Raw genomic sequence first — 13,480 nt, forward strand, 5'->3', positions numbered from 1 at the left:
GTCAACAAAGAAACAATGAACTTAAACTATACTCTGGAACAAATGGACTTAACAGATATTTAGAGAACATTCTACCCAACAACTGCAGAATATCCATTCTATTCATCAATACATGGAACATTTTCCAAGATAGGCTGAATGATAACCCACGAAACAAGTCTTATCAGATTTAAGAAAATTGGAATTATATCAAGTACTCTCTCAGACCACAGTGGAATAAAATTGGAAATCAACTCCAAAAGAAACCCTCAAACTCATGCACATACACGGAAATTAAGTAATCTGATTCTGAATGATTGTTGGATCAACAGTGAAGTCAAGATAGAAATTTAAAAAATTATATAAACTGAATGATAATAGTGACACAACTTATTAAAACTTTTAGGATAAAGCAAAATCAATGAAAAAGGAAAGTTAATAGTGTTAAATGCCTACATCAAAAAGTCTAAAGAGCACAAACAGACAATCAGAGGTCACACTTCAAGGAGCTAGAGAAACAAGAACAAACCAAACCCAAACCCAGCAGAAGGAAAAAAAAAAAAAAAAAAAAAAAAGAGCAGAACTAAATAAAATTGAAAAAGATAATACAATAGATAAGTAAAACAAAAAGCTGGTTCTTTGAAAAGACAAACATAACTCAAAGACCATTAGTGAGATTAACCAAGAAAAGAAGAGAGAAGGTCCAAATAGCCCAATTAGAAATGAAACAGGAGATATTACAACTGATAACACAGAAATAGAAAAGATCAGACAGGACTACTATGAACACCTTTACATGCACAGGCTAGAAAAGTTAGCAGAGATGGATAAATTCCTGGAAATATACCACTGTCCTAGATTAAACCAGGAAGAAATAGAAACTCTGAACAGACTAATAACAAGGAGCAAGATTGAAATTGTAATTTTAAAAAAAGTGTCAAAAAACAGGAGTCCAAGACTCGGTGGATTGACAGCTGAATTATATCGGATATTCAAAGAAGAATTGGTACCAATTCTATTGAAACTATTCCAAAATATAGAGAAGGAGCGAATCCTCTGTAAATCATTCTATGAAACTCCCATAACCTTAATACCAAAACCAGGAAAGGACATAACAAAAAAGAAAACTACAGACCAGCATCCCTAATACACATATATGCAAAAATCCTCAGCAAAATACTGGCTAACTGAATCCAACAGCATATCAAAAAGATAATCCACCATGATCAAGTTGGTTTCACACTAGGGATGCATGGATGGTGCAACATATGCAAGTCAATAGATGTGCTACACAACATAAAAAGAATTAAAAACAAAAATCACATCATCATCCCAAGAGATGCAGAAAAAGCATTTAACAAAATCCAACATCCCTTTATGATTAAAACCCTCAGCAAAACTGGCATAGAGGGGACATACTTTAAGATAATGTAAGCCATTTATGATAAACCCACAGTCAACATTATACTGGATGAGGAAAAGTTGAAAACATTCCCCCTGAGAACTGGAACAAAGCAAGGATGCCCACTTTTACCACTTCTATTCAACATAATACTGGAACTCCTAGCCAGAACAATTGGACTAAAGAAATAAATAAAGGACATCAAAATTGGTAAAATAATGTCAAACTGTCACTGTTCACTGATGATATGATTATATACCTAGAAAACTCTACAAACTCATGCAAAAAGCTCCTAGATCTGATAAAAGAATTCAGTAAAGTTTCAGGATACAAAATCAATGTACACAAATTAGTACCACCATTATACACCAACAGCAACCAAGCTGAGAATTAAATCAAGATATCAACTCCTTTTAATAGAGCTGCCAAGAAATAGTATAACATATTTAGGAATATACTTAAGCAAGAAGGTGAAAGACTCTGCATGGAAAGCTACAAAACACTGCTGAAGGAAATCATTGATGACAGAAATAAATCATTGATGACAGACAGGAAACACATCCCATGTTCATGGATGGGTAGAATCATTGGGAAAATAATCATATCGCCAAAAGCAATCTAAAAATTCAATGCAGTTCCCATCAAAATATTGTCATTCTTCATGGAACTTAAAAAAGAATTCTAAACTTCACATGGAATCAAAAAACAGCCTGCCTAGTCAAAGCAAGACTAAACAACAACAACAGATCTAGAGGCATCACATCACCCAACTTCAAACTATATGATAAGACTATAGCCACCAAAACAGCATGGTGCTGCTATAAAAATAGGCACACAGACAAACAGAACAGAATAGAAAACCCAGAAAAAAAGCCAAATACTTACAGCCAACTGATCTTTGACAAAGGAAACAAAAATATAGAGTGGGGAAAGGACACCCTATTCAACAAATTTTGTTGGGATAATTGGCAAGCCACATGTAGTAAAACAAAACTGGATCCTCATCTCTCATTTTATACAAAAATCAACTTAATATTAATCAAAGACTTAATTAAGACCTAAAGTCATTAAAATTGTAGAAGATAGCCTCAGAAAAATTATTCTAAAGATTGTCTTAGAGAAAGACTTTATGACCAAGAACTCCAAAGCAAATGTAACAACAACAAAAATGATAGATAGGACTTAATTTAACTAAATACGTTTCTGCACACCAAAGGAAATAATCAGCAGAGTAAACAAACAACCCACAGAGTGGGAGAAAATCTTCACAAACTATGCATCTGACAATGGACAAATGTCCAGAATCTACAAAGAACTCAAACATATCAGCAAGAAACAATAAATAATCCCATCAAAAAGTGGACTAAGGACATGAATAGATAATTCTCAAAATAACATAAATAAATGGCCAACAAATATATGAAAAAATACTCAGCATCACTAATGATCAGGGAAATGCAAATTAAAATCACAATGTGATACCAGTTTACTCCTCCAAGAATAGTCATTATCAAAAAATCAAAAAATAATAGATGTTGACATGAATATGGTGAAAAGGGAACACTTTTACAATGCTGGTGGGAATGTAAACTAGTACAACCACTATGGAAAACAGTATGGAGATTCCTTAAAAAAATAAAACAGATCCACCAGTGGATCCAGCAATCCCAGTACTGGATATCTACTTAGATGGAAAGAAGTCATTATATGAAAAAGACATCTGCACATATGCATGTTTATAGCAATACAATTTGCAGTTGCAAAAGTATGCAAAAGTATGGAACCAGTCCAATTGCTCATCAATCAATGAGTGGATAAAGAAATAATGGTGTGTATGTGTGTGTGTGTATGTATGTGTGTATGTGTGTGTATATATAATGTGTGTGTATAGATATACACACATGCAAATACATACATGCCATGGAATACTACTCAGCCACAAAAAGGAACCAAATAGTGGCATTTGCAGTAACCTGGATGGAGTTGAACACCATTATTCCCACTGAAGTAACCCGACAATGGAAAATCTAACATCATATGTTCTCAGTTATAAGTGGGAGCTAAGCTATGAGGACACAAAGTTATAAGAACAATACAATGGACTTGGGGGACTTGAGGGGAGGGATGAAAGGGTGGGGGTTAAGGGATAAAAGACTACACATTGGGTACAGTGTACACTACTCAGGTGATGGGTACACCAAAATCTCAGAAATCATCACTAAAGAACTTATCTATGTAAACCAAACACTAACTGTTTCCCACAAACCTATTGAAATAAAAATAAATAAATAAATACATAAATTGGGGGGAGAAAAAATAAAATTTCAATTAAATGTACATATTTGTGTATTTATGTCATTGATGTAATATCTATCATTTACAAATAATCAGTTACTGAGGAAAAGTGTCCTAGATCCATAAAATTCTTTTCTGCTTGAAGGGTCCTATGGGAAGAGTTGTGTAGGTAACAGAGATCTTCTAACTACATTTTGCTTTTCACATCTTCAAAATGTTACAAAGGTGAATTTCATATTAACATAGTTTATATTGATAAATAGTATATTATACTTCAAAGTGAATTTATAATTCATAAATATATGAGAGATTTGTCCATTTTGGATATCCATTTAGATCAGTTAAATTAGTTACAATTTAAATTTAGTAGTTGTTTACTGAAAGTCTACAATTGATCACAAGTGTTATCACAATTAATATTGTTTCTAAAATTAGAGACATGTAGTTTCTGTTGCGAAGTTGTCTATCATTTGAAAAAGAGAATTAATGTATAACAGGAGAACAAATGAGTATTCAATAATTTGTACTTGTAGTTTTGAATATTTTCTAATGATCACTCAGTTCTAAGACATGTATCAATTCCTGTTTAGGCTCCAGATTTTGAATTACACTCACTATTAGAAGCGTGGGATTTGATCAAATTGTTAATGAATGGTTATTTACATTGTAATTAGATATGTTCTAATTTAATACATGTTAGAATTTAAAATTTGAGGTGGGATTATTATTCACATTTTAGAGATGTAGAAGTTATAACTGAAAATAATACTATTAAATTTGTGAATATTCCAAAATTAATTAACTATGAAAATATCAAGGAGTCTACCTTACAAATATCTAAAATATTTGAAACATTTCAGAGTGTTAATGGTTTAGTTATAGACAAAATATCTACTCTCCAAAATTTATAGGACATAAAACAAGTAAAATAATCTATGGAGAAAACTTTAGAATAAAAGAGAAATAGGATGCTTCTGACTGTTTTAGAATAGAAGACTCAGGCTGAAATGCCCTCTAATTCTAATACCAGCCCACTTGGGCAAATTACAAAAAAAAAAAAAAATTATTTGCATTGCTCATCTTACATGAAAATAAGAGAAATTTTCAAGGGCAGTCAAATAGCTGAAGGAACAGTGAGGTGAAACCAGAGAGAGACCTAAAGGAATACAAAAACCAGCATTTCTTGTGGACAGAGGTTTCCAACAATGAGATCTGGGGCATCTGCCTTGGGCCAAACTCAAGGTGGGAGAACAAGGAACCACAGATCTTGTATTAAGCCTGGAAGGTTAAAGGGGGCTGACATGCCCCTATGTTAGTGATGCCTTTGGTTCTGGGTTGAAGCAAATTCAGGCTCATTAGAGGAAGGCATCTGCAAAATTTAGGCACCTAAGAAGTCCCAGAGAGTAAAGAAAACTAATTATAACTTTAAAATAATATTACCTAACACAAAAGGAATCAAACTAACATGAGTGAGAGTTGTCAGAAGCAACAAACAACAGATTTAGACCCCAACATTTTCGATGCTGAAATTATTAGCCACAGGATCTAAAATAAAATGTATAATTGTTAAGAAATAATGGACAGAATGAAAAAAAAAGAACATTGAAATTCATAAATAAATATATAAATCTGAAAATAATTCAAGAAGTTTCAGATATAAACAACCTCAAAATAACAAATACACAGGAGCTTCTGCTTTTAAACATGATGGATTAGTTTGTATCAGACAAACTGTTCCCACATGGGTAATTACAAAGCTTCAGTTCATAGTACAAAATTTAGGTGTTTAAAGACATTAGCGACTAAAAAATACAGCTAACACTTAAAAATCTGAAGTCCCAGAAAGAGGGGACGTGAATGGAAATGAGTCTGACATTCTTTACCATTTTTGCCTTTAGAAATGATTGATTCACAAGCAGCTCTAGGCTAAGAGACTTTGCATACATGTGGGCTGAGGCCACCAGGCAGTCTGATGAGGCTGAAAAGATACAAATTGCAGTTCAGGGCAATCAAGGCAGTCAGGACCTTAGACTCCTATCCTTTAGTAAAGAGAATGGCAGGGCAACACTGCTTGTCTTCTCTGGGCATTCGCTGATTTTGAAGATGTACACAGTAAAAGACAGAGATCCAGGCAGAAAATGGAAGTTAAGATGATAAACTTAGCTTATAAATAGTTGTAAGGCATAGATTTATCTCAGAACTAAGCAAAGCTAGTTCTGAGTTAAAAATGAAACAGCATTCAGGGCTCACCAAGAATGAGTGGCCCTGGTATAAATATTGAAAGCGAAACAAGAGTAAGGCAGTCCTCACAAACACTAAATCTTGGTCTCAAATCATCCAATTCTTGCTTGGAAGAAGGCAATTTTCTCTTACTCTAAGTGTTTGCCTAAAAAAAAGTAAATTCTGTCTTAGAAAACTTAATATTATCCAGAGCATCTATATATTTTCTTATACAATATCCATCATTCTTTCAAACATTGCCAGGTGTGTTATATTACCTACTAGATATTTACAGCAGGCTTCTGAAGTATCAAAATTATTTCCTTTAAAATAAAGAAAATGATGGGATTGTACCATAGGCTGTTACTACTGACCAAACAATGCTCAAGAAACTGCAAAAAATGCAATAATTAGAAGACAGGTACTAATATATCAATATTCATTATTATATGTGTGATTAAATGCATAAAAATTAAAATACAAAAAGTTCAATCTCACTAATAAGAAGAGAAATATAAATGTAATGATGAACACTTGGGGATTGATTATACGACTCTATATTTTGTTATGTTAAAACTTATTCATAAAAAAATGTTTGAAAAGACAGTAAAACTGTCATTCTATATAACTTGGTAATATTATAAATTCTTATATATTTTCTAAAAAGAAATAAGCTTATATGTCACAAAGGCTTTCCTTTCCCACCCACTAATTTTTCATCTAGATGTCTATTTAAGGAAATACTCAGCGATTAGGATAAACTTTTATGTGTGTGGATGCTAATGGTGGCATTATGTATATAAAAAATAATTGAATCCCAGCAAAGTGTTTAATAATAGGGTTGAGCTCAAGTAAACTGTGACATTTCCATGTGAATAATAATTAGTAAGCAATTCGAAGTGTCTTTCAAAAATGTAATAACATAGTTTCACGCATACAATGTAAGTAATGACTACAAGCAACAAAAGTAACAACTTCAAGGATGTTAGTAAATCTATATATACCTATATTTAGGTGCCTAGCTATATAATGTCCGAGAGAGGAAGTTGAATATCATGATAAATATGTATATTTCTATAGAAATATAAATAGTTATATATGGGTATATATATAGTTATATGTGTATATATACACATATATAGATATAGATATAGAGATATAGATTATATATCTGATGTTTTTTGAAGTAAACATCAAAATCACCATCCAGATTCTGTCTTTTGGGAAAGAGACTACCCCAGACAGAAGATATTTTATTGTGTTTTAAAGAAGTGTCTAAGGCTTTCTTACTTCAATAATAGTGTATTCTAAGCTTTAGAATATTCTAAATATCCCAGGACGAATATTCTCTTTTATGTGTGCCTATATTCATCCATGTGATGACAAACATTTTGCCCTTTTACTATCTAGATTTGCTATGTACTTATAAAAGAAATCTCATTTCTTTAGACTTCTGCATTTTCATATGTTACAGGAGTTGCTGTTTTCCAAAAATAAACTATGAAAACCATCTAACAGCCATAGGATATCTTTTTGACAGATAACAAATAAGAATGTGTCATTCCTTATTGATTACAAAAGTTTTTCCCTTCAGCTACAATTTTGAAATCTCCGCTCACAATGATTGAAGTAAGTTTGTTTTTTGTTGTTGTTGTTCTCATTTATCTTAATAATTTAAAAAAAGATGCTGAATATGTGATCATACTCTATTGTTGCCAATTTCAGTTTTTTTATACTTACTAGAAATATCTTATGGTTAGTTATATCATTTATTAGAAATAAACATGAAAATTACACCTTTTAAATATTATTTTTCTTGTGTACTTATTCATGAAAATTAAGCCAGACATAAGAAAATCTGAAGAGGACAAATTTTTGGAGATTTTTCCAATAACTCTAAAAGCATAAGAATAAAATCTTTAAATGCATATGTTTAATTTTAAACAAATGATTCACTTTCTTTTGAAGGACTAAATTAGTAAACACAATTAAAACTATAAATTATAACTTTCACCATTCTTATACTTCGTTATAATTGTCTACTTATTTATCTGGCTTCTATGTGACATTCTCAACTTCTCAGAGATTCTCTTCATAATTGAGATCCCAGGAAGAATTTGCCTAGCATTTTACATTTCTTAACATTGAAATACCATTCTCAATATGTCCAAAAAATTGTTTGGCCTGTGTTAAGTGACTCAAATCTCTTTTTTATTTTATATGAAATCTTGTACATAATGCACAGGAAATGAATAAGGAACTTAAAGATGAACGAGAAGCAGAAAGCAACTACAGACCAAAAATAAGAGATATTTAATTTCTCCCTTAATCTGAAATAACAATAATTAAAGCTAAGTTTATGTAAATTTTTGTAATATTAACCATTACAATATTAAAGCTGCATCACAATATAACACAGGATGTATAGTTACATAAATCCAAAATTATATACCTTTGTTGTTATCCATTCCTCCTACAGCATACAAAGTTCCAACTGTAGATTTTCTGGGTTTAGTTCTCGGACTTTGCATTAAAGTTCTTCTTTCTGGCAATAGATGGTATTTCATTGCTTCTAGAATCAGTTTTTGACATTCCAGATCATTCTTAAATAATGCATGATTTTCTAGGTCAGCCAATATCTGTGAATAATACACAATCACTGTTAATAATCTTTTCAAAGGGATGAACATTAGATCATTACTTAAAATTAGAAGTTTAATGTCTACGATATTATCCTTATATTGAGCAGGATGTAGGGTGTAGTAAGAATTCATTACAGCAACAAATAAAAGTGTGTGAAATGAATGGCTTTCAATAGAGACAGAATGGATATTATTTTTGATTCAATATTATTTATCATTTTACCACACAGAGTAAAAACAAATACCTATAGTGATCAGTTTTTCCATTCACTTTCTTTTTATGAAAGCTGTCTGAAAATCAAGTATAGTTACCTGTGTTGGCCAGAAACACGTCAGGGGAAAAACATTTAAAAATAGACCTCAACAAGTTAATCCATTACAAGCTTATCATAAGTGTTCATATATTTAATGTAAAATGTGTCAAGTATAATTTAAATACCTTTTAAATTCAAAATAATTCAATAAAGATGAAAAAAATTTCCTCATAACATTTCTTTAATTATATAAGGAATTTAAAAATTGTGTATTAGGCAAAGTAATAGTTTCCAGTAGTGAAAATTTTATACCAAAATTCAGCACCCAAGAGGCCAAGAGAGTGAGACCAGTAGTTTTAAAGTATATATTTTTTTGCTATAATAGGTTATTGTCTCTGCAAATTATTTTGTTTACATTTATTTGCTCACATCCAGAGTATTTTTTATTTTCCACTTTCTCGCTCTTTAGAATTTTTTCTCCTTGATTCTTTTAGTCTCTCCTTTTCTTTTTTAATGGATCCTGTTTCACTTTAAGTGGCATTAAAATGTGTCCCATAGATTTAGAAAATTAATAAGTAGAAAATTTAGCATTTACTCACTGACCTTCCCTTGTACATTGATAAAAAATTGTACCACATCTGTACACAAATGTTCATTGAATGAATAAAAATGGCAGCATTTAACTAATTAAATTGAACACTAAAATTATGGCTTTAATTAAAATATTTAAGCCTACCTAATATCTAAAACCATTAGAGGTGCCATAAAGAGTATAGAATAATTACACAGAATAATTTATTTATTTTTATTTTTTGAGACAGAGTCTCACTCCGTCATCCAGGCTGGAGTGCAGTGGTGTCATCTCGGCTCACTGCAACCTCTGCCTCCTGGGTTCAAGCAATTCTCCTGCCTCAGTCTCCTGAGTAGCTGAGATTACAGGTGTGCACCACCATACCCAGCTAATTTTTGCATTTTTAGTAGAGACAGGGTTTCGCTATGTCGGTCAGGCTAGTCTCAAACTCCTGACCTCAGGTGATCCACCTGCCTCTGTCTCCCAGATTGCTGGGATTACAGGTGTGAGCCACTGTGCCTGGACCAGAACAGTTTTAATCTGAATAAGAAATATAATATTAGTTACTAGATGCTTTGGAATTACTTAAGTGAAGATGATTAATTGCATTCTTGGCTCAGTTTCCCTTTGTTCTATACTAATAGCTGCCTTTCCACCCACTTTTATTTTTAACACGATCTTTATATTTATATATATGTGTGTGTGTGTGTGTGTGTATATATATGTATACACACACACATATATATTTTAGTATAGAAGATCTCCAATGGAAAGTTTTGAAAAGACTCAACACAATCTCTATCAAATTACCAAAGTCGTTTTTTCACAGAATTGGATAAAGCAATTCTAAAATATATATATATAAAATATCAAACTAAAAAAGAGCCCAAATGTCAAAGCAATCCTGATCTAAAAGAACAAAACTGGAGGTATCACATTACCTGACTTAACCCAAGCAACATGGTATTTCTCTAAGATAGATATAAAGGCCAATGGAACAAAATAGAGAGGCCAGAAATAAAGCCACATATTTACTGCTAACTGCTCTTTGAGAAGGTCAACAATAACTTACAGTTGGGAAAAGACACCCTCTTCAATAAATGGTGCTGGGAAAATTGGATAGCCACATGCAGAAGAATGAAACTAGACTCCTGTCTGTCACCATATACAAAAATAAACTCAAAATGAATTAAATACATAAATGTAAGTTGCAAAACTGTTAATATAAAAACACTAGAAGAAAACCTCAGGGAAATTCTCACAAACAGTGGTCTAAGCAAAGGATTTATGACTAAGACATCAAAAGCACAGGCAACAACAACAAAAAGACAAATGGGAGTATATCAAATTAAAAATCTTCTGCACAACAAAGAAAAAAAAACAACAAAGTGAAAAGACAATCTGTTTAATGGGAGAAATATTAGCAAATTATTTATCCAACAGAGGAAAAATATGCAGAATGTACAGGAAACAAAAGCAACTCAACAAGAAAAAACTAATCCCATTAAAAAGTGGGCAAAGGCCATGACTAGATAATTCTCGAAAGAAGACATACAAGTGGCCAACAGGTATATGCTAAAATGCTCAATATCATTAATCATCAGGGAAATTTAAATCAAAACCACAATGAAATACTGTCTTATACCAGTCAGAATGACTATTTAAAAAGTCAAAAAGTAGAATGATGGTGTGAATGAGGAGAAAAGGGAACTTATATAGTGTTTGTTGGAAGGCAAACTAGTAGAGCCACTATGGAAATCAATGTGGAGATTTCTCAAAAACCTAAAAGTAGGATTACCATTTGATCCAGCAATTCTACTACTGGATATCTACCCAAAGGAAAATAAATCAGTATATCAATGGATATCTGCATTCATATGTTAATTGCAGCACTATTTATAATAGCAAATATATGGAATCAATCTAATAGGTTAATTAATAAAGAAAATGTGGTATATATACACAATAGAATGCAACTTGGCCATAAGAAAGAATAAAATTGTGCCATTTGTAGCAACATGTATGGAACTGGAGGTCATTATCTTAAGTGAAATAAGCCAGGCACTAAAAGACAAATATCACATTTTCTCACTTTTATTTGGGAGCTAAGAAAATTAATTATATGGAGGTAGAGAGTTGAAAGACAGATAACAGAGACTATAAAGGGTGAGTGGGAGACATGGAGGACAAGGAAGCAAACTGAGTTAAAGGGTAAAACTCTTAGTAAGATGGAAGGATTAAATTCAATGTATGATAGCAGAGTAGGGTGACTATACCTAACAAAAATGTATTGTTCTCAGGTGACAGACACTCCAAATACCCTGCCTTGATTACAACACACTATATGCATGTAACAAAATTTCTCATGTACTTCATACATTTGTATAAATAAGTAAAAAAAAAAAAAAGGAAAAACATTAGAAATGTACTCCTTTTTCATATTTCTTCTTGCAAAATTATAACAGAATAAAAAAGTGAATCCAAGAGTTTGGAAACAGCTTAGGTTTTAGAAAAGTAGATTAATGACATAGATTCAAATATTTTTAAATTTTGGAATATTAATGCAGACAATAATTTATATTAAAATGAGTTTATATTCTATCCCTAATATTTAGGTGACTCTTTTAACTAATTAGGGTGGATTAATTTTAGCTTACAAGTAACACTATGCCTTCTTGATTTTAGTACCATGTAAAAATAATTTTAGCATAGTATTTTTATACTAATAGTACTTGGGTTTAATTTCTCATATTTTATGCTTAAAGATTATATGTTACTGGTACAGTAAGTTATAAGTAATTTTAAAAATGATTTAGGATGGCCAAAGTACAAGATTGATTAAATGGAATTTCAGTAAGTGGTATCTTCTACTGAGGTTTAATCTTGTGAATTCTTGTCCAGCTACAAATTAAAAAAGACTTAATGTGTTAGCTTATACTTTTATTTGGACAACTTTAAGATAACAGGCTAATGTTATTGATTAATTAATGATAATTTGTGAATAACTTTTCATTTTCTAAGAAAACATTACAAATACATGCAAAGATATATAAGGATTATATCAAATTTTATAATTATAAAAGAAAAAATAAATTCTGTAAAAATAAAGTATTGAAAGATCATCAACTCTATGTGTCTAGGTTTGTAATACTTTAAAGTAATAAATTTTAAAGAAAAATACAAAGTTCAATGTCCATAGATATACGCATAAAAATATATTAAGAATTATTTACTTCAATATATGACATGGCAAATAAAAATAAAATAAAATAAAATAAAAATGTGTATTGTATTTAATAAAATGTCCAAGTTATTCTGTATTCAAATACCATTTTCCTTTTTATGAATAAAATATTATCTAAAATGTAACTTTGCCCTACTCCTACTCATTTTGACAAACTAAATTCTTCATAATCACTGTAACCTATTGTTGTGTATTTTTAAATTATTACTTGTAAAAATTTCTTGCTTATAAACACGATAGCCTGTGTTTGCACTTCATCTCCTCTGACAACACTAATGACTTCATCTAAACCTAATCACCTGTAAAGACCCTACCTCCTAATAGCATTACTTTGGGGGTTAGGACAACAGCATATGAATTTGGGTGGGATACAAATAGCAGCCCATAACAGATTCTACTAGGTAATAACTCAATACCTGACTACAGTTTGATCATAATTTTATTATGAGTACTATCCAGCTTCCTATTGCCTGTTTGTTACAAAATGTTCATTTTCTGAGTAATTTGATTCAAGGAATAAGATTTTTCTTCTGGGCTTTGTTTTGTTTTGTTTTTAAGACAACAAACATCACAGTATATAAGAACCAAAAATCTAAATCCCTTCATTTCATATATACAAAAGAAATTTCTATTTTCTTAGTGCACATCTTTGAACTGGTACAGGACTGCTTCTTTTTTCCTATGTCAATTTATGGTGAAAACTAAAAAAAGTAAGTATTTGATCCTGGAAATATTTACTCCTGGTAGATGAGACATCTGTGAACTCACAAAAATAGCTAGAGAGACTAGAACTTGCCCTCCGACACTCACTTCAAGAGCCTAACCTTGCTGTGCACACAAATCCTAAGCTGTTATGATATAAACTGTACATAA

At 31.3% G+C, this 13,480-nt stretch overlaps 1 protein-coding gene across 2 annotated transcripts in view; it reads right to left on the bottom strand.

The window, feature by feature from the left end:
• The window catches only part of KLHL1 (kelch like family member 1), a 790,359-nt gene that overhangs the window by 125,223 nt on the left and 651,656 nt on the right, over window positions 1-13,480 (bottom strand). For both annotated transcript variants that reach the window (XM_038007727.2, XM_007960556.3), the window contains exon 6: window positions 8,349-8,535. In XM_038007727.2, coding sequence (XP_037863655.2) covers window positions 8,349-8,535 — 187 coding nt within the window. The remainder of the gene's footprint in view (window positions 1-8,348; window positions 8,536-13,480) is intronic.

The sequence above is a fragment of the Chlorocebus sabaeus genome, chromosome 3, assembly GCF_047675955.1.
Source record: "Chlorocebus sabaeus isolate Y175 chromosome 3, mChlSab1.0.hap1, whole genome shotgun sequence".
Lineage (NCBI taxonomy): Eukaryota > Metazoa > Chordata > Mammalia > Primates > Cercopithecidae > Chlorocebus > Chlorocebus sabaeus.